This window comes from Scyliorhinus torazame, chromosome 13, assembly GCF_047496885.1.
Source record: "Scyliorhinus torazame isolate Kashiwa2021f chromosome 13, sScyTor2.1, whole genome shotgun sequence".
Taxonomy (NCBI): Eukaryota; Metazoa; Chordata; class Chondrichthyes; order Carcharhiniformes; family Scyliorhinidae; genus Scyliorhinus; species Scyliorhinus torazame.
In genome coordinates this window covers 14,638,943-14,663,925 of record NC_092719.1, presented here as the reverse complement: position 1 = coordinate 14,663,925, position 24,983 = coordinate 14,638,943, and the positions used below count along the sequence as shown (strand labels likewise).

At 46.3% G+C, this 24,983-nt stretch overlaps 1 protein-coding gene across 5 annotated transcripts in view; it reads right to left on the bottom strand.

Annotated features, from left to right (window-relative positions):
- LOC140387852 (uncharacterized) overlaps positions 1-24,983 on the bottom strand; it is a 180,924-nt gene that overhangs the window by 5,509 nt on the left and 150,432 nt on the right. For 4 of the 5 annotated variants that reach the window (XM_072471096.1, XM_072471097.1, XM_072471094.1 and 1 more), the window contains exons 20-23: positions 21,330-21,455; positions 15,963-16,116; positions 6,295-6,400; positions 1,297-1,478 (exon numbers count right to left, since the gene is read on the bottom strand). In XM_072471096.1, coding sequence (XP_072327197.1) covers positions 1,297-1,478; positions 6,295-6,400; positions 15,963-16,116; positions 21,330-21,455 — 568 coding nt within the window. Of the gene's footprint in view, positions 1-1,296; positions 1,479-6,294; positions 6,401-15,962; positions 16,117-21,329; positions 21,456-24,983 lie in introns of those variants that run through there. The other variant, XM_072471098.1, reaches the window with a different exon arrangement.

Below are 24,983 nucleotides of genomic sequence, written 5' to 3'. Positions count from 1 at the left end.
GGAGGCGAGACAGGCTGACGTCTTGGCCTTTGCCTCCCTGGTAGCCCGGAGACGGATATTGCTAGCGTGGAGGGACACAAAGTCCCCAAAAACAGAAACCTGGATTAGCGACATGGCTGGATTTCTCAGTCTTGAGAAAATCAAGTTCGCCCTAAGAGAGTTCAAAGGTGGCAGCCGTTTGTCGACTTCTTCGGGGAAAATTAACTGTCCGCAGGGACAAAAGATTTAAAGAGAGGGGGCGGGGGGCAGAGTTAGGCTATTTTCTGTTTAGGGTAGGAGGGACTTGTCAGGGATGGAAATGATTCATGCACCATGTTTATATTTGTATTTGCATTGTTTACTGTTGTTGCTACTATTATTTGACACTCTGCGCGGATTGGTGAAGAAGGGCTGGAGAGAACGATACGAGTGTGAAGGGCTGGAGAGAACGATACGAGTGTGAAGGGCTGGAGAGAACGATACAAGTGTGAAGGGCTGGAGAGAACGATACAAGTGCACTGGAGTGGTACTTGAATAGGGTGCTGGAGCTTCAAACCCATCAGCCGAGGTTTGGTGGACGAATCGGCTGCAGGTCCGCCAGGTGAGTGGGATGGGAACTCACCTATGCCCAATTAATAAGGCTCCAAGCACAGAATATGGCGCGGGATCCTGCCATTCCGACCAACAGGAAAAAGTGCTGACGGAGCCACCCGCCACTGCATCTACTCTCAAAATGGGAGAATTCCGCCCATTATGCTCTGGTTCCCAGTTCCATTGTGGCTTTGTTGCGTCGCACTCAATACCTGATGCCTGCAAATCTCAGCTGTCAACACTCCATTCTTACCACCTCATGAGGCTCATATAAAATCTGATCTTGCTTGCCTCACGACGCCGGGGACCCGGGTTCGATCCAGGCCCCGGGTCACTGTCCGTGTGGAGTTTGCACATTCTCCCCATGGTCTGCCTGGGTCTCACCCCCGCATGTGATGGGTAGGTGGATTGGCCACGCTAAAATTGACCCTTGATTGGAAAAATTAGAAGAAAAAGATCTGATCTGATCCTTGATTTTGCTTCAGAGGACATTCTGACCCTGAATTTGTGAAGCTAAAACCCGGGTGGCTGTGGACTTGAAAACGTTAAGAACACAGGCTGAATACAACCTCAAAAGATGTCTATGCTTTCAAAGTTACAATTAAGTTTTTAAAATTGAAATATTACCGTCTCAGCCACTTTAAATAACAGCCCCGACTTTCTCTATTTTCACTCCAAACAATAATAAAGATCATCATCCTTGCAGCCGATTTTGTCACATCTCACCTGTGAGGAATACGGCAAACCTGGAGCTTATTTTCTGAACCTGTAGCTTCACAAGACAGCTGAGATGGTCAGGTTTCTTCTGGGACCTAGAATCACACTCGTGGAAAGGGAGAACTTCCACGATGTTGGCTGCAATCTTTCGAGTCAGGAGGGAAATCTTTCTCTTTGCGACGTTGTCTTCTCTGCATGAATAAATGATACAAAGCTAAGTGAATACATTCTAAAACAAGTAACAAAATGGAACAACTCAAATGTTGTGCACCAAAACAAGGAATAAGAGTTCTTTGTAATCAAACCAATTGTGCTAACAAGTGTCTTGCTGTTCAATCGTACATTTCATATCCTCAGGACATCCCAAAGCGCTTCCCAGCCGAGTGTAATGAAATGTTTCGTCAAAAAACACAAGTAACATTCATGCCAACAAGGGTCAGGCAAGGACCATCTCCAACGAGAATCTAACTATCGCCCCCTTGTCATTCAATGGCATTATCATTGCTAAATCCTCCATTATCAACACCTGTAAGGTTATCATTGACCAGAAACTGGACTAGCCGTATAAGTACTGTGGCTACAAGAGCACGTCAGAGCCTGGGAATCCTGCAGCCTCCTGACTCACCTCCTGAGGTTTCAGAGAAAATTCAGACTATACCGCTACCGATTTGGAACAGGACATGGGAGATGGAAGAGGCACCGTGCACGTCACATATTGGGCAATTATGAGGAGCCGACTGTGGCAAATAAAGAATTGTTTGATGACGAACAAAGTAACATTGAGGCGCAGGATAAGGCTATTTATTCAAAAGGACAACTAGCCAAAGTGGGAACAAAGGTGACCGACATTGAGACTGTCCTCTTGGACCACAGCGGCAGGATCTATATCCTGGAGTCCCAGCAGACTGCGGTGATCAGGGAGAAGGTGTCGCTGCAGGGCAAAGTCGATGACTTGGAAAACGGGCCCAGACGACAAAATCTAGGCATTACTGGCCTACCAGAGGGAACCGATGATTGGGCCTCAACGCAATTTATGTCAGATTCATTCAAAAAGATAGGGTGTTGCGAGGTAACTTTCCATAAACCCCCAGAGCTGTTCAGAACCCACCAAACTCTCTGACTGAAGCCTCACCCAGGCAACCTCCCCTGAGCTATTGTGGTACAGTTCCATCGCTATAAAGAAAAGGAGCTTGTTCTTCAGTGGGCAAGGGAGCACCATGATGTCACTTATTAAGGCCACCAAATTGGTCATCCTTCTTTGACACTCTTTCCAAAGTTTTAGATATTGATTTGCAGCCTTGTCCTTTGATAGCCACATTTGGAGGCCCACCTGAACCAGTCAGTCTCACGAAGATTATGGCAGGACGCCATTGCATTCGCTTCGCTAATCGCCCACAGGTGGATTATATTATCTTGGCGGTTCCCCCAAACCACCCACGGCTTCATCCTGGTTGGAAGCATTTGATGTCTTTACTTCATTTGTAAAATATTAAATGTCAACGTCAGCAAAACTAAAAAGTTGGTCATTGACTTCAGGAAGCGAAGTATCGTACACACCCCTGTCTGCATCAATGTTGCTGAGGTGGAGATGGTTGACAGCTTCAAATTCCCAGGTGTGCACATCACCAACAATCTGTCCTGGTCCACCCACGTCGACACTACAACCAAGAAAGCACAACAGCGCCTATACTTTCTCAGGAAACTAAGGGAACTCGGCATATCCGCACCGACCATTACCAACTTTTACAGATGCACCATATAAAGCATCCTATCTGAGTGCAACACAGCTTGCTATGGCAACTGCTTAGCGCAACACCATAAGAAACGAGAGTCGTGAACATCGCCTAGTCCATCACGCAAACCCACCTCCCATCCATTGACTCTGTCTACACCTCTCGCCACCTTGGGAAAGCGGGCACCATAATCAAAGACCCCTACCACCCAGCTTACTCACTCTTCAAACTTCTTCCATCGGGCAGGAGATACAAAAGTCTGAGAACACGCACAAACAGACTCACAGCTTCTTCCTCGCTGTTACCAGACTCCTAAACAACCCTCTTGTGGGCTGATGGACTTATGGACTGATCAGATCTCTTCCCACATCTTCTCTACTGAGTAGTACTACACTTTTGTATGCTTCACCTGATGCCTATCTATATACTTACATTGCGCATTTTATGTTTGCCCTATGTCATGAGAATGTCCCTTTAAGAAATGTTTGTCTGCTCGTGTTACTGTAGTGATGTCAGAGTGTGGGTGGAGCTGAGCTCTGGCTCTGCTTTTTAGTTTCACTTTGAGAGAAGCTTGGGTGTGTCTGTGGGTTTTTTTTTTTTGGTTTTGTTTCAGTGTTGGAGCTGCAGCCAGCCAAAGAATGTGTAATGTTGTTCTCTCTGCCATGTAAAGACGATCACTTGATCATTTGGTGAATTCAGAGGGATAACTGTTCTCAGTAGTGAATTTAAACCTGATGTGCTTCTGTTGAAAGTTTTTTTGTAAATCTTATGGATGTTAAAAGGAAAGCTTAAGGATCACTTCGTGTTGTATTCTTTGGGGGTTGTATTTGAATTAATGGTTGCCAAGATGTTCACTATGTTTTAAAAAGATTAACTTGAGTTCATAGAATAAACATTGTTTTGGTTAAAAAAATACTTTTCGATTTCTGCTGTACCACACCTGTAGAGTGGGCCGTGTGCTCCCCATACCACAATCTAGTAAAAGTTGTGGGTCAGGTGAACTCCATGATACACTTTGGGGTTCTCTAAACCCTGGCCCATAACCTATTAAGTATTTTCTTTTCATATACGGCATGATCTGTCTGAGCTGCACGCAGAACCATACTTTTCACTGTACCTCGGTGGACGTAACAATAAACCAATGCATACCATAAGAGTATTTACCAGAAATGTTATCGTAGATGGCAGCCTTTTGTTTCTTTCTTCAATCAGTTAACTATTGTCGACTGTTGGTTTTGTTTGCACAGTGGATGTTTGCTTGTTTGTTTACTGGGGGGGGGGGGGGGGGGAGAGAAGCTGTGTCAACGTATTGTATTGTACTTTGTTTGTCTGCTCGATTTTTTGAAAACCTATTTAAGAAGATGTCAGAATGCACCCTCCGGCCACAAGGAAAATAAGTTTTGAAGTTTTTTGGGGGGAATTTTAGCAACATATCCCTGGGACTGCTGATCGATAGATATTAATGCAGCAATTTGCAGGGAGAGATTTCATCGGGAAGTATTTTTGGAACCACCTAAAGAATCACTGTGATATAGAAGGAAAATTGTGGCAATTAAAGGATTGAATAATGCGTCGAGAGTACGGTATTTTTCTGTGAGGTCGGTCCTGTTAAAAACAGGTTGCTTCCAGTTAAAGGCAGACCCTGCGGTGTCCTATTGGTATCACACGGAGAGACTAACAGGGATCTTTATCTTGCATGTGGATGATTTTCTATTTGGTGGTTCTGAAGAACTTGAACAATGGGTAATTGATAAAATCAGGAATGAGTTCAAAGATGGGAGCCAGGCTTCAGGGGCTTTTAAATCCATAGGTTTAAGCATTAAACAGATCAATTCTGGAGGGACAGTGAACCAATAATCCTATCCAGGAAATGTTAGTCGCATCCCAATAAATCAGGTCAGATCTTCACAGAAAGAGGAGCCAGCGACCAAGAAAGAAACCAATTAATTGGGAAGTTTAACTGGGCAGTTGAACTCGGCATGTATGTACTCACACTGCTCCCGATACCAGTTGAGACGTATTGGGAACGGAGTACCATGGTGAATCATGCCGTGGTACAGGAAGTTCTGAGGGCAAACCCCAAAGAAAGTAAACTCGGAGAAAAGCACACTTCAGTTCCCAGCCTTTGGTGAACCAGATGATATAGGGTTGGTCATCTTTAGTGATGCTGCGCATGCCAATCTTCCAGATGGAGATTCAGGCACAGGGTTAATCATATTTCTGGTAGGAAAAACGGATAAATGTTGCCCTTTAGTTTGGGAAGACAAGAAAATTAAAAGGGTAGTGCAAAGCACCTGAGCTGCAGAAACTCTTTTTTGATTGGCTGAAGCAATAGGTATTACTCATCCAACAGAAATTTTGTACGATGGTCAAAGCGAGAAAGGTTTGCCCATAGAGTGCTCTGCTGATAGCCAATCCCTCTGGATTGTTGTCCATTCAACAAAGCGTCACTGAAAAAAGGTTAATAGACCTAGCTAACATGAAAGAAATGTTGGAAAGAAGGGAGATTTTGAATATATGATGGGTTGTAATATATATATTTATATGATAAAGGGAATGTGGGATCTAAACTGTTACAGTACATGACTTTGTTTCCATTTGTTTGGATTGAAAAAAATGTGTTCTTGAATTTCTTTGTTCGAAAGCTTTAATTTAAAAGAGTGGGGACTCTGTCAATGTATCAACAATCGCGCCCTTTGGCAATTACATCGTTAAGCCAATTTCATTGTTGAAGACAAGTGATGATTATTAGCTCAATTCCCAAAAGAATATAAATGAACACAGTTGGGGAAACCATACGGAGTTTGTAACTTTACCGAGCTGTATGAAGAATAAACTTGCTGAAGGTAAAAGATGAGCTGCTGTATTATTCCTCCACCATATACTATCATTGATCCTAAGAGCTTGAGGCAAGGTGCACTAATTTTTTCTTTTAAGACTGATTGCAACATACTAGTTCTCCAGTCAGGGATAGTATGCCCTCTGTTTCTAACCTTAGGGTGCTCTCATGAATATGGTTGAAAATTATTTTACTTTTTTTAAACTCAAAAAGAAGTCATTGTTATATTTACAAAACAGGGTTTTTCTGCCATTTATCCATTTTGGAGCTCATAAGATCAATGCTTTGCATCTTATCCCTGCCACTATTCCTGTAGCAACCAGACTACACTCCACGGTGACCAGTACCTGAGCCCCTGGCCTGATGACCAGGGTCCACAATGCCCCTGCCAGCACATACAGCGGTTGGCAGAACATTAATTGATCACATACCAACCTTGCTGTCTCCTTTAGCTTTTTAAGTTCTTTGAAATGTATCATCCACTTCCATTTATACTCTGCACTCAGCTGTTCCAAGACGGCTGAAATCTGTTGCAAATGTTCTGATGGTGCAAAAATAAAAAGAGAAATGCTCAGTGAAAATGTCAGGTTGGATACCATGGAGCTGGTAAACACACTCACTCGGATAATTACTGTGTATTGTGCTTAAAACTGGCACAATCGACTTCCGGGTGCGGTGATGACCAGCTAAGTCGCACGTTTCGGCAGCTCCCGGTGGAACGGACTTTTGGGCTCTTAATAGGAGCCACAACGGCAATTTTAACGGCTAAAAACACTGTGCGGTAAACCAGGAGGGAATTCCCCCTGGACACAGATGGAAAAAGGAGAGAAAGGTGGCCGGATTGCGGAGGATCCTCAAGAGCAGTGGCAAGGAAAGAAAGCACAAAGCAAGCTGGCGTCGGAAGGTGGCCGTCTAGTATGGGGCCCTGACCAACAAGAGTTCCTGCGGCGCTGTGTGGAAGAACTTAAAAAGGAGATGAAAAAGGAGCGGCTGGCCCCAATATTACAGGCGATTGAAGGGCTAAAGGAGGAACAAAAGACCCAGGAGCAGGAGCTTCGGGTCGTGAAGGCAAAGGCCGCGGATAATGAAGACGAAATACAGGGCCTGGTGGTGAAGACAGAGATGCACGAGGCACAACACAAAAGGTGTGTGGAAAGACTGGAGGTGTTGGAGAATAATGCGAGGAGGAAGAATTTAAGGATTCTTGGTCTTCCCGAAGGTGCGGAGGGGGCGGACGTCGGGGCATATGTGAGCACGATGCTTCACTCGTTAATGGGATCGGAGGCCCCGACGGGCCCATTGGAGGTGGAGGGAGCTTATCGAGTTATGACGCGAAGACCGAGGGCTGGAGAAATACCTCGAGCCACAGTGGTGAGATTTCTCCGATATAATGACAGAGAGATGGTCCTCAGATGGGCGAAGAGAACTCGGAACAGTAGGTGGGAGAACGCGGTGATCCGCGTATATCAAGATTGGAGTGCGGAGGTGGCAAGAAGGAGGGCGAGTTTTAAGCGGGCCAAGGCGGTGCTTCACAAAAGGAAGGTCAAATTTGGAATGCTGCAACCGGCAAGACTGTGGGTCACACACCAAGGGAAGCACCACTACTTTGAGACGGCAGAAGAGGCGTGGACATTTATTGTGGAGGAGCAGCTGGAATAGGCGGCCCAGAAAAAGAACGTTTGGGACAAAGTGGTGGTGTGATTACGTGGGGTGAAGGGGGGGGGGGGGGAGAAAAAAAAAAGGGGGAAGGGATGATTTCTCAAGTTGTTAATCTTGCGACCCTGTAACTTTTCGCTCTTCCCCATGTCGTGGGGGAGGGGGTGGGAAGGATGAGGAATTGTGGGCGCCGGCCATTAGGGGTGGGGCCAAGTGGGAAACGTGGGCTTTGTTCCCGTGCTATGGTAATCATGGCGGGAACAGGGAAGCAGGAAGGAGGGGGCCTCGCACAGTGGGGGCCGAGGTCACGGGGGGAAGCCAAGGTCAGCCAGAGTTTGCTGACTTCTGGGAGCAACATGGGGGGTGCAATTACGCTAGAAAAGGATCTAGCGGGGGGGGGGGGGGGGGGAGGATTAACTGTGTTGCAGGAGACGCATTTGAAACTGATAGACCAGGTCAGACTACGCAAAGGATGGGTGGGGCAGGTGTTTCATTCGGGGTTAGACGCAAAGAACAGGGGGGTGGCTATATTAGTGGGGAAACGGGTACTGTTTCAGGCAAAGACCATAGTGGCGGATAGCGGGGGTAGATACGTGATGGTGAGTGGCAGATTGCAAGGGGAGGCGGTGGTTCTAGTGAACGTATATGCCCCGAACTGGGATGATGCCAATTTTATGAGGAGAATGTTGGGACGTATCCCGGACCTAGAGGCGGGAAAGTTGGTAATGGGGGGAGACTTTAATACGGTGCTGGACCCAGGGCTGGACAGATCGAGGTCCAGGACCGGGAGGAGGCCGGCTGCAGCTAGGGTGCTCAAGGACTTTATGGAGCAGATGGGAGGAGTAGACCCCTGGAGATTTAGCAGGCCTAGGAGTAAGGAGTTCTCATTTTTCTCCTATGTCCATAAAGTATATTCATGGATAGACTTTTTTGTATTGGGAAGGGCGCTGATCCCGAAGGTGACAGGGACGGAGTACACGGCAATAGCTGTCTCGGACCACGCTCCTCATTGGGTGGACCTGGAGATAGGGGAGGAAAAAGAACAGTACCCGCCCTGGAGAATGGACATGGGACTATTGGCAGATGAGGGGGTATGTTTAAGGGTGAGGGGGTGTATTGAAAGGTACTTGGAGCTTAACGACAATGGGGAGGTTCAGGTGGGAGTGGTCTGGGAGGCGTTGAAGGCAGTGGTTAGAGGGGAGCTGATATCTATTAGGGCACATAAAGGAAAGCAGGAGGGTAGGGAAAGGGAGCGGTTGCTGAAAGAACTTTTGAGGGTGGACAGACAATATGCGGAGGCACCGGAGGAGGGACTGTACAGGGAAAGGCAAAGGCTACATGTAGAATTTGACTTGTTGACTACGGGTAATGCAGAGGCACAATGGAGGAAGGCACAAGGTGTACAGTATGAATATGGGGAGAAGGCGAGCCGGTTGTTGGCCCACCAACTGAGGAGCAGCGAGGGAGATAGGGGGGGGTGAGAGACGAGGCGGGAGAGATGGAGCGGGGAGCGGAGAGAGTAAATGGGGTGTTCAAGATATTCTACGAAAGATTATATAAAGCTCAGCCCCCGGAAGGGAAGGAGAGAATGATGTGCTTTCTGGATCAGCTGGAATTTCCTAAGGTGGAGGAGCAGGAGAGGGCGGGTCTGGGAGCACAGATTGAGATGGAGGAGGTAGTGAAAGGGATTGGGAGCATGCAGGCGGGGAAGGCCCCGGGACCAGACAGATTCCCGGTGGAATTTTATAGCAAGTATATGGACTTGCTGGCCCCGCTTCTGACGAGAACCTTTAATGAGGCTAGGGAAAGGGGGCAGTTGCCCCCGACTATGTCAGAGGCAAAGATATCGCTCCTCCTAAAGAAGGAAAAAGACCCGCTGCAATGCGGGTCCTATAGGCCCATTTCTCTTTTAAATGTGGATGCTAAGATTCTGGCCAAGGTAATGGCGACGAGGATAGAGGACTGTGTCCCGGGGGTGGTACATGAGGACCAGACTGGGTTTGTGAAGGGGAGACAGCTGAACACGAACATACGGAGGTTGCTAGGGGTAATGATGATGCCCCCGCCAGAGGGGGAAGCGGAGATAGTGGTGGCGATGGATGCCGAGAAAGCATTTGATAGAGTGGAGTGGGATTATCTGTGGGAGGTGCTGAGGAGATTTGGCTTCGGAGATGGATATATCGGATGGGTACAGCTGCTGTATAGGGCACCGATGGCGAGTGTGGTTACGAATGGACGGGGGTCTGATTATTTCCGGCTTTACAGAGGGATGAGGCAGGGATGTCCCCTGTCTCCGTTATTGTTTGCACTGCCGATTGAGCCCCTGGCCATGGCACTGAGGGGTTCCAGGAAGTGGAGGGGAGTGTTTAGGGGAGGAGAAGAACACCGGGTATCTCTGTATGCGGATGATTTGTTGTTGTATGTGGCGGACCCGATGGAGGGGATGCCAGAGATAATGCGGATACTTGGGGAGTTTGGTGATTTTTCGGGGTATAAATTGAACATGGGGAAATGTGAGTTGTTTGTGGTGCATCCGGGGGAGCAGAGCAGGGAAATAGAGGATTTACCGCTGAGGAAGGTAACAAGAGACTTCCGATACTTGGGGATTCAGATAGCCAAGAATTGGGGAACCTTGCACCGGCTTAATTTAACACGATTGGTGGAACAGATGGAGGAGGACTTCAAGAGATGGGACATGGTGTCCCTGTCACTGGCGGGTAGGGTGCAGGCGGTTAAAATGGTGGTTCTCCCGAGATTCCACTTTGTGTTTCAGTGCCTCCCGGTGATGGTCACGAAGGCTTTTTTTAAGAGAATTGAGAAAAGCATTATGAGTTTTGTGTGGGCCGGGAAGACCCCGAGAGTGAGGAGGGGGTTCTTGCAGCGTAGTAGGGATCGGAGGGGGTTGGCACTACCGAGCATAAATGATTATTACTGGGCCGCCAATATTTCAATGGTGTGTAAGTGGATGGGAGAAGGGGAGGGAGCGGCGTGGAAGAGATTGGAGAGGGCGTCCTGCAAGGGGACCAGTTTACAAGCAATGGTGACGGCACCGCTGCCGTTTTCACCGAAGAAATACACCACAAGCCCGGTGGTGGTGGCAACATTAAAAATTTGGGGGCAGTGGAGACGGCATGGGGGAAGGACGGGAGCCTCGGTGTGGTCCCCGATAAGAAATAACCATAGGTTTGTTCCGGGGAGAATGGATGGGGGATTTGGAGCATGGCAAAGAGATGGGATAGTACAATTGAGAGATCGATAGTACAATTGAGAGATCTGTTCGTAGATGGGACGTTTGCGAGTCTGGGAGCGCTGACGGAAAAATATGGGTTGCCCCAAGGGAATGCATTTCGGTATATGCAACTGAGGGCTTTTGCGAGGCAACAGGTGAACGAATTCCTGCAGCTCCCGACGCAGGAGGTGCAGGATAGAGTGATCTCAGAGACATGGGTGGGGGATGGTAGGGTGTCGGACATATACAGGGAAATGAGGGACGAGGGGGAGATCATGGTAGATGAGCTGAAAGGGAAATGGGAAGAAGAGCTGGGGGAGGAGATTGAGGAGGGGCTGTGGGCTGATGCCCCATGTAGGGTAAACTCGTCGTCCTCGTGTGCCAGGCTAAGCCCGATACAATTCAAGGTTCTACACAGGGCGCATATGACTGGAGCACGGCTCAGTAAATTTTTCGGGGTAGAGGATAGGTGTGGGAGATGCTCGAGAAGCCCAGCGAATCACACCCACATGTTCTGGTCATGTCCGGCATTACAGGGGTTCTGGGTGGGGGTGGTGAAGGTGCTTTCGAAGGTGGTGGGGGTCCGGGTCGAGCCAAGCTGGGGGTTGGCTATATTCGGGGTTGCAGAAGAGCCGGGAGTGCAGGAGGCGAAAGAGGCTGATGTCTTGGCCTTTGCGTCCCTAGTACCCCGGCGCAGGATATTGCTTATGTGGAAGGAAGCCAAACCCCCGAGCGTGGAGACCTGGATAAACGACATGGCAGGGTTTATAAAGTTAGAACGGATCAAGTTCATATTACGGGGTTCGGCTCAAGGGTTCACCAGGCGGTGGCAACCGTTCGTCAACTACCTCACAGAACGATAGAGGGAATGAAAAGAAAGAAAGACAACAGCAGCAACCCAGGGGGAGAGGGGGAGGATCCGGGCGGGCTCTTAGGGATGTCATTGTATATGTATAGACATTTGTTATAGGTAATGTATATTGGACTGTTGGATTGTATTTTTGGAGAATAACTATTTTTGACAAGGCAGTTGCCATTTAGTTTTGTTTTTGTTTATATATTATTTATTTACTTGTTGAAAACTGGTCACTGTTATTTATATTGCTTTATTGTTGTTTAAAAGAAAAACCATGTACTGTTATGTTTGGCCAAAAACCTTGAATAAAATATATATATTTTTTTTAAAACCCGGCACAATCGTTTATTGGAGCCTGGGTCCAATTTTTCGGTATGTTGGAGGGGATGGCAGGGTGGGGCGGGAGGGGTTTACCATCTCTCAACTACGGAGGAGGTGGAATCATCCAGCATAAGGTGGCACAGTGGTTAGCACTGCTGCCTCACAGTGCCAGGGACCCAGGTGTCTGCGTGGGTTTCCTCTGGGTGCTCCGGATTCCTCCCACAATCCAAAGATGTGCAGGTTAGGTGGAATGATCATGTTAAATTGTCCCTTGGTGTCCAAAAGGTTAGGTGGGGCTACAGGGATAGGTGGGGTGCTCTTCCAGAGGATCAGTGTCGACTCAATGGGCCGAATGGTCTCCTTCTGCACTGTCGGGATTCTGGGCGGGGTGCTCTTTTGGAGGGCCAGTGCAGACCCGATGAGCAGAATGGCCTCCTTCTGTTGAGATTCTATGATTCCTATTCAGGATCACTATTCAATGATTCCTACTGGCAAGTGCACATTATTAGATGTTGAGCTGTGGCAGGCCAGTGTAAGTGGCAATGCCCCATGGTTAGAAAGTCTGATAACACTCAATGTTTAGGTACACACATACAGATTGGGCATTTTGGTGCTATTCATGACTCCAACATTGGTGACCAAGCCTTTGGCTGCCCAAGAACTAGAGTAGGAAATTAGTATTGTGGCAATTTCTCCAGGGAACACAAGAACTAGAGTAGGAAATTAGCTCTTCCAGCCTGTTTTGCCAGTCAAAGAGATCACGGCTGATCTGAAATCTAACTACATATACCCACTTTACCCCAATATCTCTTAATACCCAAGGTTAACTGAAATTTATCAATCTCAGACTGACATTTAACAATTGATCCAGCATAACTTGCTCTTGGCTAAAGAAAGTTCCAAACTTCTATCACTCTTTTGTGTATGAGGAAGTTTTGCCAATTTTCACTCCTACAAGGTCTAGCTCTCATTTTTAACACTAACCCCCCTAGTCCTAGAACCTTCAACCAGGTCAAATGTTTTTCATTTATCCTTAAAACGTGATCCAATCACTCCTTAATTTTCTAAATTCCACAGAATATAAACCCCATTTCTGTAATCTCACCTCAAAATTTAATTTTTGGTGTCCAGGCATCATTCTGGTAAATCTATACTCTCCTAATATCTTTAAATTTCTCTGGCTCTCTTTTTCCCCCCATAAATTTAGAGTACCCAATTCTTTTTTTTCCAATTAAGGGGCAATTTAGCGTGCCCAATCCACCTTCCCTGCACATCTTTGGGTTGTGGGGGTGAGACCCGCGCAGACACGGGGAGATTGTGCAAACTCCACACGGACAGTGACCTGGGGCTGGGATCGAACCCGGTCCTCAGTGCCGTGAGGCAGCAGTGCTAACCATGTGGCACCGTGCCGCCCTCTCTCTAACCTTCTTTCCTCCTTTAAGACACTCCTAAAATCTACCGCTTTGGCCAGACTTTTGTTCATCTTCCTTATTGTCTCCTTATGTGGCTTTGTATCAAATCCTTCGATAAGATGGTCATTGAAACCAACTTGTTTGACCATGCTTTTGGTCTTCTGTCCTAATCTTATGTGGCTCATTGCAATGGGGAGCCAGGTTTGAAGGGACTGTCGCCTGAAGGTGGGGCTACAACACTGCAATGCAGAACCTCTGAGAATGGATTCTTGCTGGGAGTGTGGATCCAGTGAGTTAAGTTAGTGTTTGAGCATCCTCGGGCTAATGGCCAAGTCTCTACTGTTCAAGCTGGTATGCTGATGTTACTCACAGCTGTCTAGCAACTAGCTAACAAGTTAACAAAACAGATGGAATCAAACAAAAAGAATGCCAATGTTAAATCATAGGCTTTGATATCAGTATATGAAAAACGAGGCACTTTATCCCTCCAATAACTTAGTGGCGCTCGTAAACCATTTATTTTAGGTGTTGTCAGAATGTCGGAAAGGGATTTTACCATCCAGTCCCTCAAGCCTTTTCCACCATTGAACTAGATAAAGACTGATCTCGATATCATCTGCATTTTCTCATAATAGTCCCATATCCCTCAATTGTCATAACCAGCAAAAAAAGATGGGGTTAACGCTTGCACTATAGAAAGTTGGAGGAATTTTAGACAAAAGTGTGCTACACTTTCTTGCTTTCCACAGTGTCATTTCAAGGCTTTAATGGTCCGTAATAATTTGATTTTAATAGGAGTCCTAATTGTGAGACAGCTTCCTCACTACCATTTTCTCTTCCCTGCCCGAAATGTAAAAAGTAACACCGTAGTGCTTTAGAATTCCTTCCATTGCAAAATCTACCGAAATGAAGGCATTTGTTTGACCAACAATCCACTTGTTCAGTTTCATTTCAGTGGGGAAAAACTGCAAAAGATGCAACTAAATCGCTTCTCGGCCTTTTGGCTAAGATCAAGCGTACTAGCCTTTTGGTTCAGGTCTGGTGTGTCTCTCTTGTGGGGACCATGAATTGGATTCAATTTGAATTGGTTTTTGGAGCAGGCGAGGAGCTGGATTAGGGGTTCGCCCCTGACCCACACTCTGAGCCCTGGCTTTGTAACTCAGGAAAAGTAATAAATTTTTTTAAAAAAAGATGCAACTAATGGAATCAGAACAATTATCGAGAGAAGAGGTGAGGGTGTGCCCTACAGAGTTTTAACTATCCATTTGCATAGGCCGCTGCCTTCATCAATAATTACATTCTATTAGGAACAGCCTGGTCTCGTAGCGATTCCCCTGACTGAGCTTTATTCCTTCCCACTGGCAGCCTATCACAGGTACCATGATATGTGCAACTTTATCAGTTTCCACACGTTCCCAGCATCATTCGATTTTCCTTCAGAATTTCCAGAAGGCAGTCATGTAACTAAACTAATTTGTAGATTGGATTTAAATCCCCTATATCATTTCAAGGCATTTCCTCCGTGGCCTTCCAAGGTATTGAAATATTAGTTATTCTGTGAATCACCATCTGGCAACTTTAATTTGACAAATTTCCCATTTATCAAGTGCCATGCATTGTCAATGATGATACTAATCCCATTCGACATCAGGGCATAGAACATATAGTGCAGAAGGAGGCCATTCAGCCCATCGAGTCTGCACCGACCCACTTAAGCTCTCACTTCCACCTTATCCCCGTAACCCAATAACCCCTCCTAACCTTTTTGGTCACTAAGGGCAATTTAGCATGGCCAATCCATCTAACCCGCACGTCTTTGGACTGTGTGAGGAAACCGGAACATCCGGAGGAAACCCACGCAGACACGGGGAGAACGTGCAGACTCCGCACAGACAGTGACTCAGCGGGAAATCGAACCTGGGACCCTGGAGCTGTGAAGCCACAGTGCTATCTACTTGTGCTACCGTGCTGCCCTAGGAGTTGGCAACAGTTTGGAATCTTAAGCATTCCAGTTCCAACATTCAATCTACCCATCACATGGGTGGCACAGTAGCACAGTGGTTAGCACTGATGCTTCACAGCGCCAGGGTCCCAGGTTCGATTCCCACTTGGGTTACTGTCTGTGCGGAGTCTGCACGTTTTCCCCGGGTCTGCGTGCGTTTCCTCCGGGCACTCCGGTTTCCTCCCACAAGTCCCGAAAGACATGCTTGTTAGGTGAACTGGGCATTCTGAATTCTCCCTCAGGCGCCGGAGTGTGTCGACTAGGGGATTTTCACAGTAACCTCTTGCAGTATTAATGTGACAATAATAAAGATTCTTTGATTACATTTCTTCCATAATTTTAAAAGCTTATTTATCATTGAAATTAAATTTAAGCTTATTTCATACTCTGGTCTTCTACATCAGCACAGTAATAACGATTATAGTCAGGATGTGGAGATCCCGGCGTTGGACTGGGGTGGGCACAGTAAGAAGTCTTACAACACCAGGTTAAAGTCCAACAGGTTTGTTTCAATATCACTAGCTTTCGGAGCACTGCTCCTTCCTCAGGTGATTATAGTCAGAGCATGGAGATATATATGCCTCAACTTCACTTGTTGTACAAACTGACTGCAACTTCTGCACCTACCTGGAGTCATATGGTCCAGCACGGTCCCGTCAGAAACAACAAAGCCTCCCGAAATGAATAATTCTTGGAATGTCTGGTCCTTTATGTCCCCTGGACTATCCACACCAGCAAACTGAACACACGGTATCTGTTTCAGTGTTACTAAATGAGGAATCTGGGAAATGGTCCCAAAAGAAAATTATTCCAGTACATGCATAACAATGTCACAATTAAAAGGCAAATCAAGAAATCAGCTCAAGTATGTTGTAGTTATTTATCAATGATAGAATTAGAAGGACGAATTTTAGCCTAAGTCACCCCTTAGGACGCTGACAGGATTGGGCATCATGCTGGTTTAACATGCCATTGAAATCAATGAAGACCAATATTAGACTGGGCGGTAAAACCAACCCTTCGATCCCTCGGGTTTCCTATATAGTGAGTCAGGTTAAAATTGCCCCATTGCAATGGCTCTGACTCCAGCAACAAGCACATGTTACATTTCAGTTTAAAAAAAATGTTCACATCGGGTTTAAAAAGTCATTATTGATAATCATTGAACCCACCCAGTGGGACTGCCTGGCGTCACCTCATTGGCACTGCGGCTCCCTCCTGCTCCGCTGTCAATGAGTCCAGTATATTATTGTTAACGGCTATTATCCGATACCATTTAATTCCACACTCTCCACCACCCTCTTCCCCACCCCCTGAAGCACTGGCAATGGGCAGTCTGGGACTTGGGATTGTGATCGCAGGGGTGGATCTGGTGCAGCACAGGCACACAACACAGGCTCACCCATTTCCGTAACGCAGCAATTTTAGTGAGAACGTTAGCAGATTTACGGGAATAAAAATGCATACATCTGACTGATGCAGAAAGAGAACAATAATGTTATTTAACGGTCAAAAAACATAATGTTGGCTGGGGGATTGCCATTGTATTTGTTGTTATTGTTGATTAGCTGTTGTTGTAAATTTTGATGAAAATGTGAAAAAGGACAATAAAAATATTTATTAAAAGAAAACATAATGACCAAATGGCTTATTCATCCCTCACCTTCTCCGTGACCAGCATTACAACTTTGCTTTGCAGGATTTACTTCAGATACAGGTGTTTTATTTGTTTATTTTTCCTTGGGTGTTGCTGGACACTTATTGTCTTTTTGCAGCTTTCTGCATGATTATAAAATATCCCCCCCAATCCACAGGTTGATCTTGCAGAAGTGGTTGCTGTGCATTAGTGGTGTACCAACCTTGGTTTTTCGCGTCAATAATTCTAGAATGACGTGCGCCACGTACTTACGCCATTCACGAATGCCCCACATCCCTCACTGCTCCAGTGCAAACATCAATTCCCCTCCGTGACACAAAATCAAACCACCACTGGCAGCTGCGCCTTCTGCCGCTATGGCCCAGAGTTCTACAATTCCCACCCTCAATCTCTACCCTAACTCTGTATCACTGCTTTCTAAAATCTGACGCTTTGACCAAGCTTTTGGTCACATGTGAGAACGTCAGCAGATTCATGGGAATAAAAATGCATACATCTGACTGATACAGAAAGAGAACAATAATGTTATTTAACGTTCAAAAAACATAATATTGGCTTGCCGTTGCCATTGTATTTGTTGTTATTGTTGTCATTACCACAGGAAGTAGTTGATGCTAAAACTTTGAATATATTCAAGAGGCGGCTGGATATATAACTTGGGGAGAATGGGATCAAAGGCTATGGGGAGAAAGCCGGATTAGGCTATTGAGTTGGATGATCAGCCATGATGGTGATGAATGGCGGAGCAGGCTCGAAGGGCCAAAAGGCCTCCTCCTGCTCCTATCTTCTATGTATCTATGTTTTAATATAACTTTATTAGGCCAGTTGTCCAATTGTTGTTCCGGTTCTTGTGAAGCGGTCTGGGGTGTTTAACTACATTAACGGTGCTACATCAATGCAAGGGTGGTACAGCTGACTGCCCTTGGGAGGGATCCTACTGGTCGGGACTGGTCAAGCAGATAAGGACAAGGGCTGAGACACATGCAAGGGTAATCAACTGCGCTAAGAGGTACTGTAGGCACAAGGGATCACCCACTGAGAATGCAATCAAGAAAACAGGCAACTCTGTCATTTCACAGGTCGCCCAAATGGGGGCAGCACGGCAACACAGTGATTAGCACTGCTGCTTCACAGCGCCAGTGTCCCAGGTTCGATTCCTAGCTGGGTCACTGTCTGTGCCGAGTCTGCACGCTCTCCCTATGTCTGCGTGGGTTTCCTCCGGGTGCTCCGGTTTTCTCCCACAAGTCCCGAAAGACGTGCTGTTAGGTGAATTGGACATTCTGAATTCTCCCTCTGTACCCGAACAGGCGCCAGAGTGTGGCGATTAGGGGATTTTCACAGTAACTTGATTGTAGTGTTCATGTAAGCCTACTTGTGACAATAATTATGATTATGAACTGCACCAAAGACTTGGGAGTCCAGGATTGAGGGTGTAACAGTGAAGAAATCTTGAACGGAGTGAAGACAGACTAATGTCACGAATCATGTAGCAAACAATGGTGTTTTTTTTAAAGATAGCTTAGTGGTTTAGGAGTTATCCTCAAGGTTAAAATACAATCAAGATTTCAAGGATAGCTCATCTCCTGAATACCCAGGTTCTATGCAAATATGTACATTTCGATCTCCTGGGATGACAAAGCATCTGTTGTAGTGTAAGGTGCTGCAGGGAGTGATCTAACTGGGAGATCACAGCTCTTCTGCTTCCCGATACTCTTCTCGATGCAAGTCCCTGACATTTTCTGTACCTGACACTGCATCTTTGCTCAGGAGCAAACTTTAGGCTGCAGGAACTACTGAATTCTTGAAAGACCACGAACTGCAGCAAAGACGCAGCATCGCCAGGCAGGACCTGCAGCCAGCATCAGAATGGGAACAAGGTTAAGGAAACAGAGGAGCATTTACCCAGGGGTGAGCTTTGTAGTGAGCTGAAGAGGGGAGTGGAGGGGATAGAATGTCTCTGCGAACCAGAAATTCTGTGAGCTGGGCATGGGTTAGAGAGAATAGACAGCAAGTCTCCAAACTGACCGGCGGCCCGGGGGGGGAAAGAGAGAGAGAGAGAGAGAGAGAGAGAGAGAGAGAGAGAGAGAGAGAGAAGAGATGTAAATGGCGAATGTTCTTCTGTTGCGGGCAGCCTTCTGTGGTGTTTCAAGAATTCAGGAGCTGTAAATGGCGAATGCTTCAGGACGAGATAAAGAAAAACCGGATTCTTTGAAGGGATGGGGGGAAAGTTTCTAAAACCGGTTCTCCCACACCCCCATCTCTCGTCATTCTCTCCCAGAGATTTTTCCTGTCATTTTCTTACCTTGTACAGTTCAGGTGGGTTGAGGAGAAAGGGGGAATGGAATCTTCATTTTACAATGTACTGTAAAGTATGGCTCAATACACAACACTGTCTAATGTCAGACTCATTTAAATTATATTTCAGAGAATGACATTATGGGCGGAATTTAATGACCTTTCTAAGTTCATTTGTGGCGGGTTTTTCAGGGAGTTTCCCGCCGGCGAGTTCCTCATCACAACTTTGTTGTGCCCTGGGGAGTTTCTCACCGGTTTAACCCACACTTTGAATTCTTTTCAGCACTGGAGAGCTGAACTCCGAGATTGGGCCGCCATTTGGAAAGGGTGCCCTGATCTCCGAGTGAGAATGTGGGACCTCACACCCATAAGCAATGTCATCACCCCCTCCCCCACACATGGGCACTACCTGCCTCCCCCCTCCTCCCCCCCACCCAAGCGAGCTCCCCCCCTCTTCAGACCCCCCCCCTTACTGGTATCCCCACCATCACCCCCTCAACCTCCCAGACGCCCCTACTTAACTGTCCTAAAGCCCACCCACCCTCACCCTTTATACCCCTCTCCACCCTCCATTCATGGGCATGGCCTCCTTGGACTCTGACTCTTGGCAGTGCCACCAGGGCAGTGCTCCTGCCAGCTGGGCAGTGCCAAGGTGCCCACATTCCAGGGGGAGGGCCACCCTGCACTGGCCCTGACCACACAGGGTCTCCGATGGCCCAGGAGACTCCCCAGGTGCCTTCCGCCTGGTCCACATTGTGTGGACCAGCACTAAACGGTGTATGGCTGCGGCCTCATTAGGGAGGCAGGTGGATTCCGGAAGGCCGGTAAATCCCGGGAGGCCGGTAGATCGCTGGCAAGTACGCTTAAGTAGATTTAAACCCTACGTAGGAAAGCGGCATTTGGTCACGCCCCTTTTGGGCAGGATTCTGATTTTGACGCCTCGCGGGACTTGGGTATATCCCGCGAGACGTAAAAGCTGCCGGAAGCCCGCGGGATGCCTCTCCGGGATCTATCAGCCTTGTTACACACTCAAGTGCAATACGGCCGGTAGATCGTGCCCTATATATTGTATATACACACACACAGACTACAATTCATTAGGTTCCCAATGGCTTTAGTAGACAGGCAATATAATTTAGTATTGACAACTTGCATTTTATTATTTTTGATATATTCTTACCTAGGGAGATGAGCAACAAATGCCGGCCTGGCCAGCGACGCCCACATCCCAGGAAAGAATGAAACAATGTGCTGAGACATGTGACAATGTCTTGTTCATTACATTGTTACACTTAAGAGAAACAGGTGATGGGTAATTGAGCACATATAAATAGGGGATGGCTGGGACACTGGGTTGAGGGGGAGGAGAGCTGTGAGACTGAACAGGTCAATAAACTCTCTCCATAAAGAAAACCTCTTGTGTCTTGGGTTTCAACTTCAGCAACCGGCTCAGATCCCATCAACACCGAGAAGCTGCAGTTGCTTTCCGAATAACAGAGGGGATTGAGGGGAGATTTAAGAGAAGAGAGCATCATTAATTGTGTCCTCTGGTAGCAGGGGCGTTAGCCCGAGGGCACAGATTGAAGATATTTGGCAGAAAAAGCAGAGGGGAGGAAGATGATGTCGTGGGTAGGCTATGCACTGCATGGAAGGATGGTCCAAGCTGATTTCTAAAAAGAAACTGGCTATGCACTGACAAAGGAAGCATTGACAGGGCTGAATAGAGATCAGGGGAATGGGTCCATTTGGATAGATCTTTCAAAAGAGTGGGCATATTTATTATTTATTTTATAGGCGCAATGGGGATGAAGGGCCTCTTTTTTTGTGCTGTATTAGTTTATGATAATGTGGTGATATCAGCATTGAATCTGGCACAAGTAACTTATGCCAGGACCTTCACGGGCCTTATTTCTGATTTTTTTAAAGTTGCAATTTCTGGAAACAACCCCTTCCAATGTATAGCCTTAATGAAAAGAAGCGTCTCATAAAAATGCCTTTGTTATGTAGGATCAAGAGCTTAGGAGCTTTGCTGCGCTACTCACCTGGTGCAAGTGGGCTGATATGTCCTCGTTTCTAATAATAACAAGCACTTTGCCAGAATGACGTGGCGGTATCATTGAAAGATCCAATGGTCCAATCTCCACATGACCTTCATTCTTTAGAAATTCCTGAAACATTAATGGGGTTATTAAATAACTAACATTAATTTGGGAAGGGGCATCTCATTTGAGACAAGGCGGCAGTTAAGCAACGGAGTGTCTTAACCCTTGTAAAAGGCAAACGTCTTTGAACGGTGTCTGACGGAATCAAGTGAGGGAGTAACACCAACGGGGCAAAGCTATCCAATAGTCACTCGAACTGCAGAAAATGTGCATGACAAAAGACCGTTCAGCACATTGAGTCTATTCTCTGTCCAATTAGCACAACCAACAGACCATTCCTTACCCAGCAGAATTTTACAAATTCCAGTGTATCCCAGTATTTATTGGAGCTGACTATTTCGACATGGTCCACAGACTAAGAAATCGTCTTCAGTCAAAGTTGCTAAATTTAAATTATCTGCTCAGCTGAACTGCAAGTTGCTCAAAACCAGTCATTATTTAAATTGCTGACTTTGAACTCAAGGATGATTTCTCCCACCCCCACTATCCAAAGCAACAGAGAACTTTGCATTAACAAGATTAATAGACCGTCAGGCACTGGCGTGCCATGTGTAACAGAGGTGTGATGCATTAAAATAGTTTGGGTTTCAGTTTCACAGCCATTCAAATGATTCATTTCTTTGCAAATATTTCATTATGAATATCTGGAAGTGTATTTCTAACTCTTGTCATGTGAGAGTACCTTTAAGAAATGGGTGTTTCAGAAATGTACCATTAAGAAATGGAACTGCTCATGTTACTGAAGTGATGTCAGAGTGTGGGGGGGAGCTGAGCTATACTTCTGCTTTTTGAGTTTCAGTTTGAGAGAGCAGCTTGGGTGTGTCTGTGTGTTTCCAGGGAGCTGCATGAAGAAAACAAAGGGGCTGGAGCTGAAGTAACCAAAAGCAGCAGCACGGTTGAACCCTTTCTCACTATATATATATTGAATGTAACCTAATGTGCTCCTGTTTGAAGGTTGGTTAAATCTTTTGGATGTTAAAAGGACAGCTGAAACGATTACTTAGTCTTTGGGGGTTATCTTTGAATTAATGGGTGTTAAGATATTCAATGGTTGTTTTAAAAAGGTTAACTTGAGTTGATGGAATAAACATGGTTTTGTTTTAAAAAACACTTGTCCATTTCTGCTGTACCACACCTGTAGAGTGGGCCGTGTGCTTCCCACACCATAATCTATTAAAAGTTGTGGGTCAGTTGAACTCCATGCTACACTTTGGGGTTCTCTAAACTCTGACCCATAACACTCTGTAGGACAAGTGACTGTTGGTGTTCTACGCCGTTTCAATAAATGATTCCTCCTCACATATATCAATGATAATTTACATACCAATCAATCCACCATACATCGCACACACAAGAGTCATCATCTTCAATTATCGCTGTTCCTTAACTGTTGCTGGGTCAAAATGCTGGAACACATTTCTCAACAGCACCTGGGTGCACTCCACTAAAACCATAGAATCACTACAGTGCAGAAGGAGGCCATTTGACCTATCAAGTCTGCACCAACCCTCTGAAGGAGAACCCTATCCCCATAACAAAACAACAAAGAACAAAGAAATGTACAGCACAGGAACAGGCCCTTCGGCCCTCCAAGCCCGTGCCGACCATACTGCCCGACTAAACTACAATCTTCTACACTTCCTGGGTCCGTATCCTTCTATTCCCATCCTATTCATATATTTGTCAAGATGCCCCTTAAATGTCCCTATCGTCCCTGCTTCCACTACCTCCTCCGGTAGCGAGTTCCAGGTACCCACTACCCTCTGCGTAAAAAACTTGCCTCGTACATCTACTCTAAACCTTGCCCCTCTCACCTTAAACCTATGCCCCCTAGTAATTGACCCCTCTACCCTGGGGAAAAGCCTCTGACTATCCACTCTGTCTATGCCCCTCATAATTTTGTATACCTCTATCAGGTCGCCCCTCAACCTCCTTCGTTCCAGTGAGAACAAACCGAGTTTATTCAACCGCTCCTCATAGCTTATGCCCTCCATACCAGGCAACATTCTGGTAAATCTCTTCTGCACCCTCTCTAAAGCCTCCACATCCTTCTGGTAGTGTGGCGACCAGAATTGAACACTCTATATATGGATGGGGTGGTGTTTGTGCAGTGTGTCCAGGAAGCTTTTCTAACACAGTATGTAGATTGTCCAACCTGAGGAGGGGCAATATTGGATTTAGTACTGGGTAATGAACCAGGGCAAGTGATAGATTTGTTAGTGGGGGAGCATTTTGGAGATAGTGACCACAATTCTGTGACTTTCACTTTAGTAATGGAGAGGGATAGGTACGTGCAACAGGGCAAGGTTTACAATTGGGGGAAGGGTAAATACGATGTTGTCAGACAAGAATTGAAGTGCATAAGTTGGGAACATAGGCTGGCAGGGAAGGACACAAGTGAAATGTGGAACTTGTTCAAGGAACAGGTGCTACGTGTCCTTGATATGTATGTCCCTGTCAGGCAGGGAAGAGATGGTCGAGTGAGGGAACCATGGTTGACAAGAGAGGTTGAATGTCTTGTTAAGAGGAAAAAGGTGACTTATGTAAGGCTGAGGAAACAAGGTTCAGACAGGGCATTGGAGGGATACAAGATAGCCAGGAGGGAACTGAAGAAAGGGATTAGGAGAGCTAAGAGAGGGCATGAACAATCTTTGGCGGGTAGGATCAAAGAAAACCCCAAGGCCTTTTACACATATGTGAGAAATATGAGAATGACTAGAGCGAGGGTAGGTCCGATCAAGGACAGTAGCGGGAGATTGTGTATTGAGTCTGAAGAGATAGGAGAGGTCTTGAACGAGTACTTTTCTTCTGTATTTACAAATGAGAGGGGCGATATTGTTGGAGAGGACAGTGTGAAACAGATTGGTAAGCTCGAGGAAATACTTGTTAGGAAGGAAGATGTGTTGGGCATTTTGAAAAACTTGAGGATAGACAAGTCCCCCGGGCCTGACGGGTTATATCCAAGGATTCTATGGGAAGCAAGAGATGAAATTGCAGAGCCGTTGGCAATTATCTTTTCGTCCTCACTGTCAACAGGGGTGGTACCAGGGGATTGGAGAGTGGCGAATGTCGTGCCCCTGTTCAAAAAAGGAACTAGGGATAACCCTGGGAATTACAGGCCAGTTAGTCTTACTTCGGTGGTAGGCAAAGTAATGGAAAGGGTACTGAAGGATAGGATTTCTGAGCATCTGGAAAGACACTGCTTGATTAGGGATAGTCAGCACGGATTTGTGAGGGGTAGGTCTTGCCTTACAAATCTTATTGAATTCTTTGAGGAGGTGACCAAGCATGTGGATGAAGGTAAAGCAGTGGATGTAGTGTACATGGATTTTAGTAAGGCATTTGATAAAGTTCCCCATGGTAGGCTTATGAAGAAAGTAAGGAGGCATGGGATAGTGGGAAATTTGGCCAGTTGGATAACGAACTGGCTAACCGATAGAAGTCAGAGAGTGGTGGTGGATGGCAAATATTCAGCCTGGATCCCAGTTACCAGTGGCGTACCGCAGGGATCAGTTCTGGGTCCTCTGCTGTTTG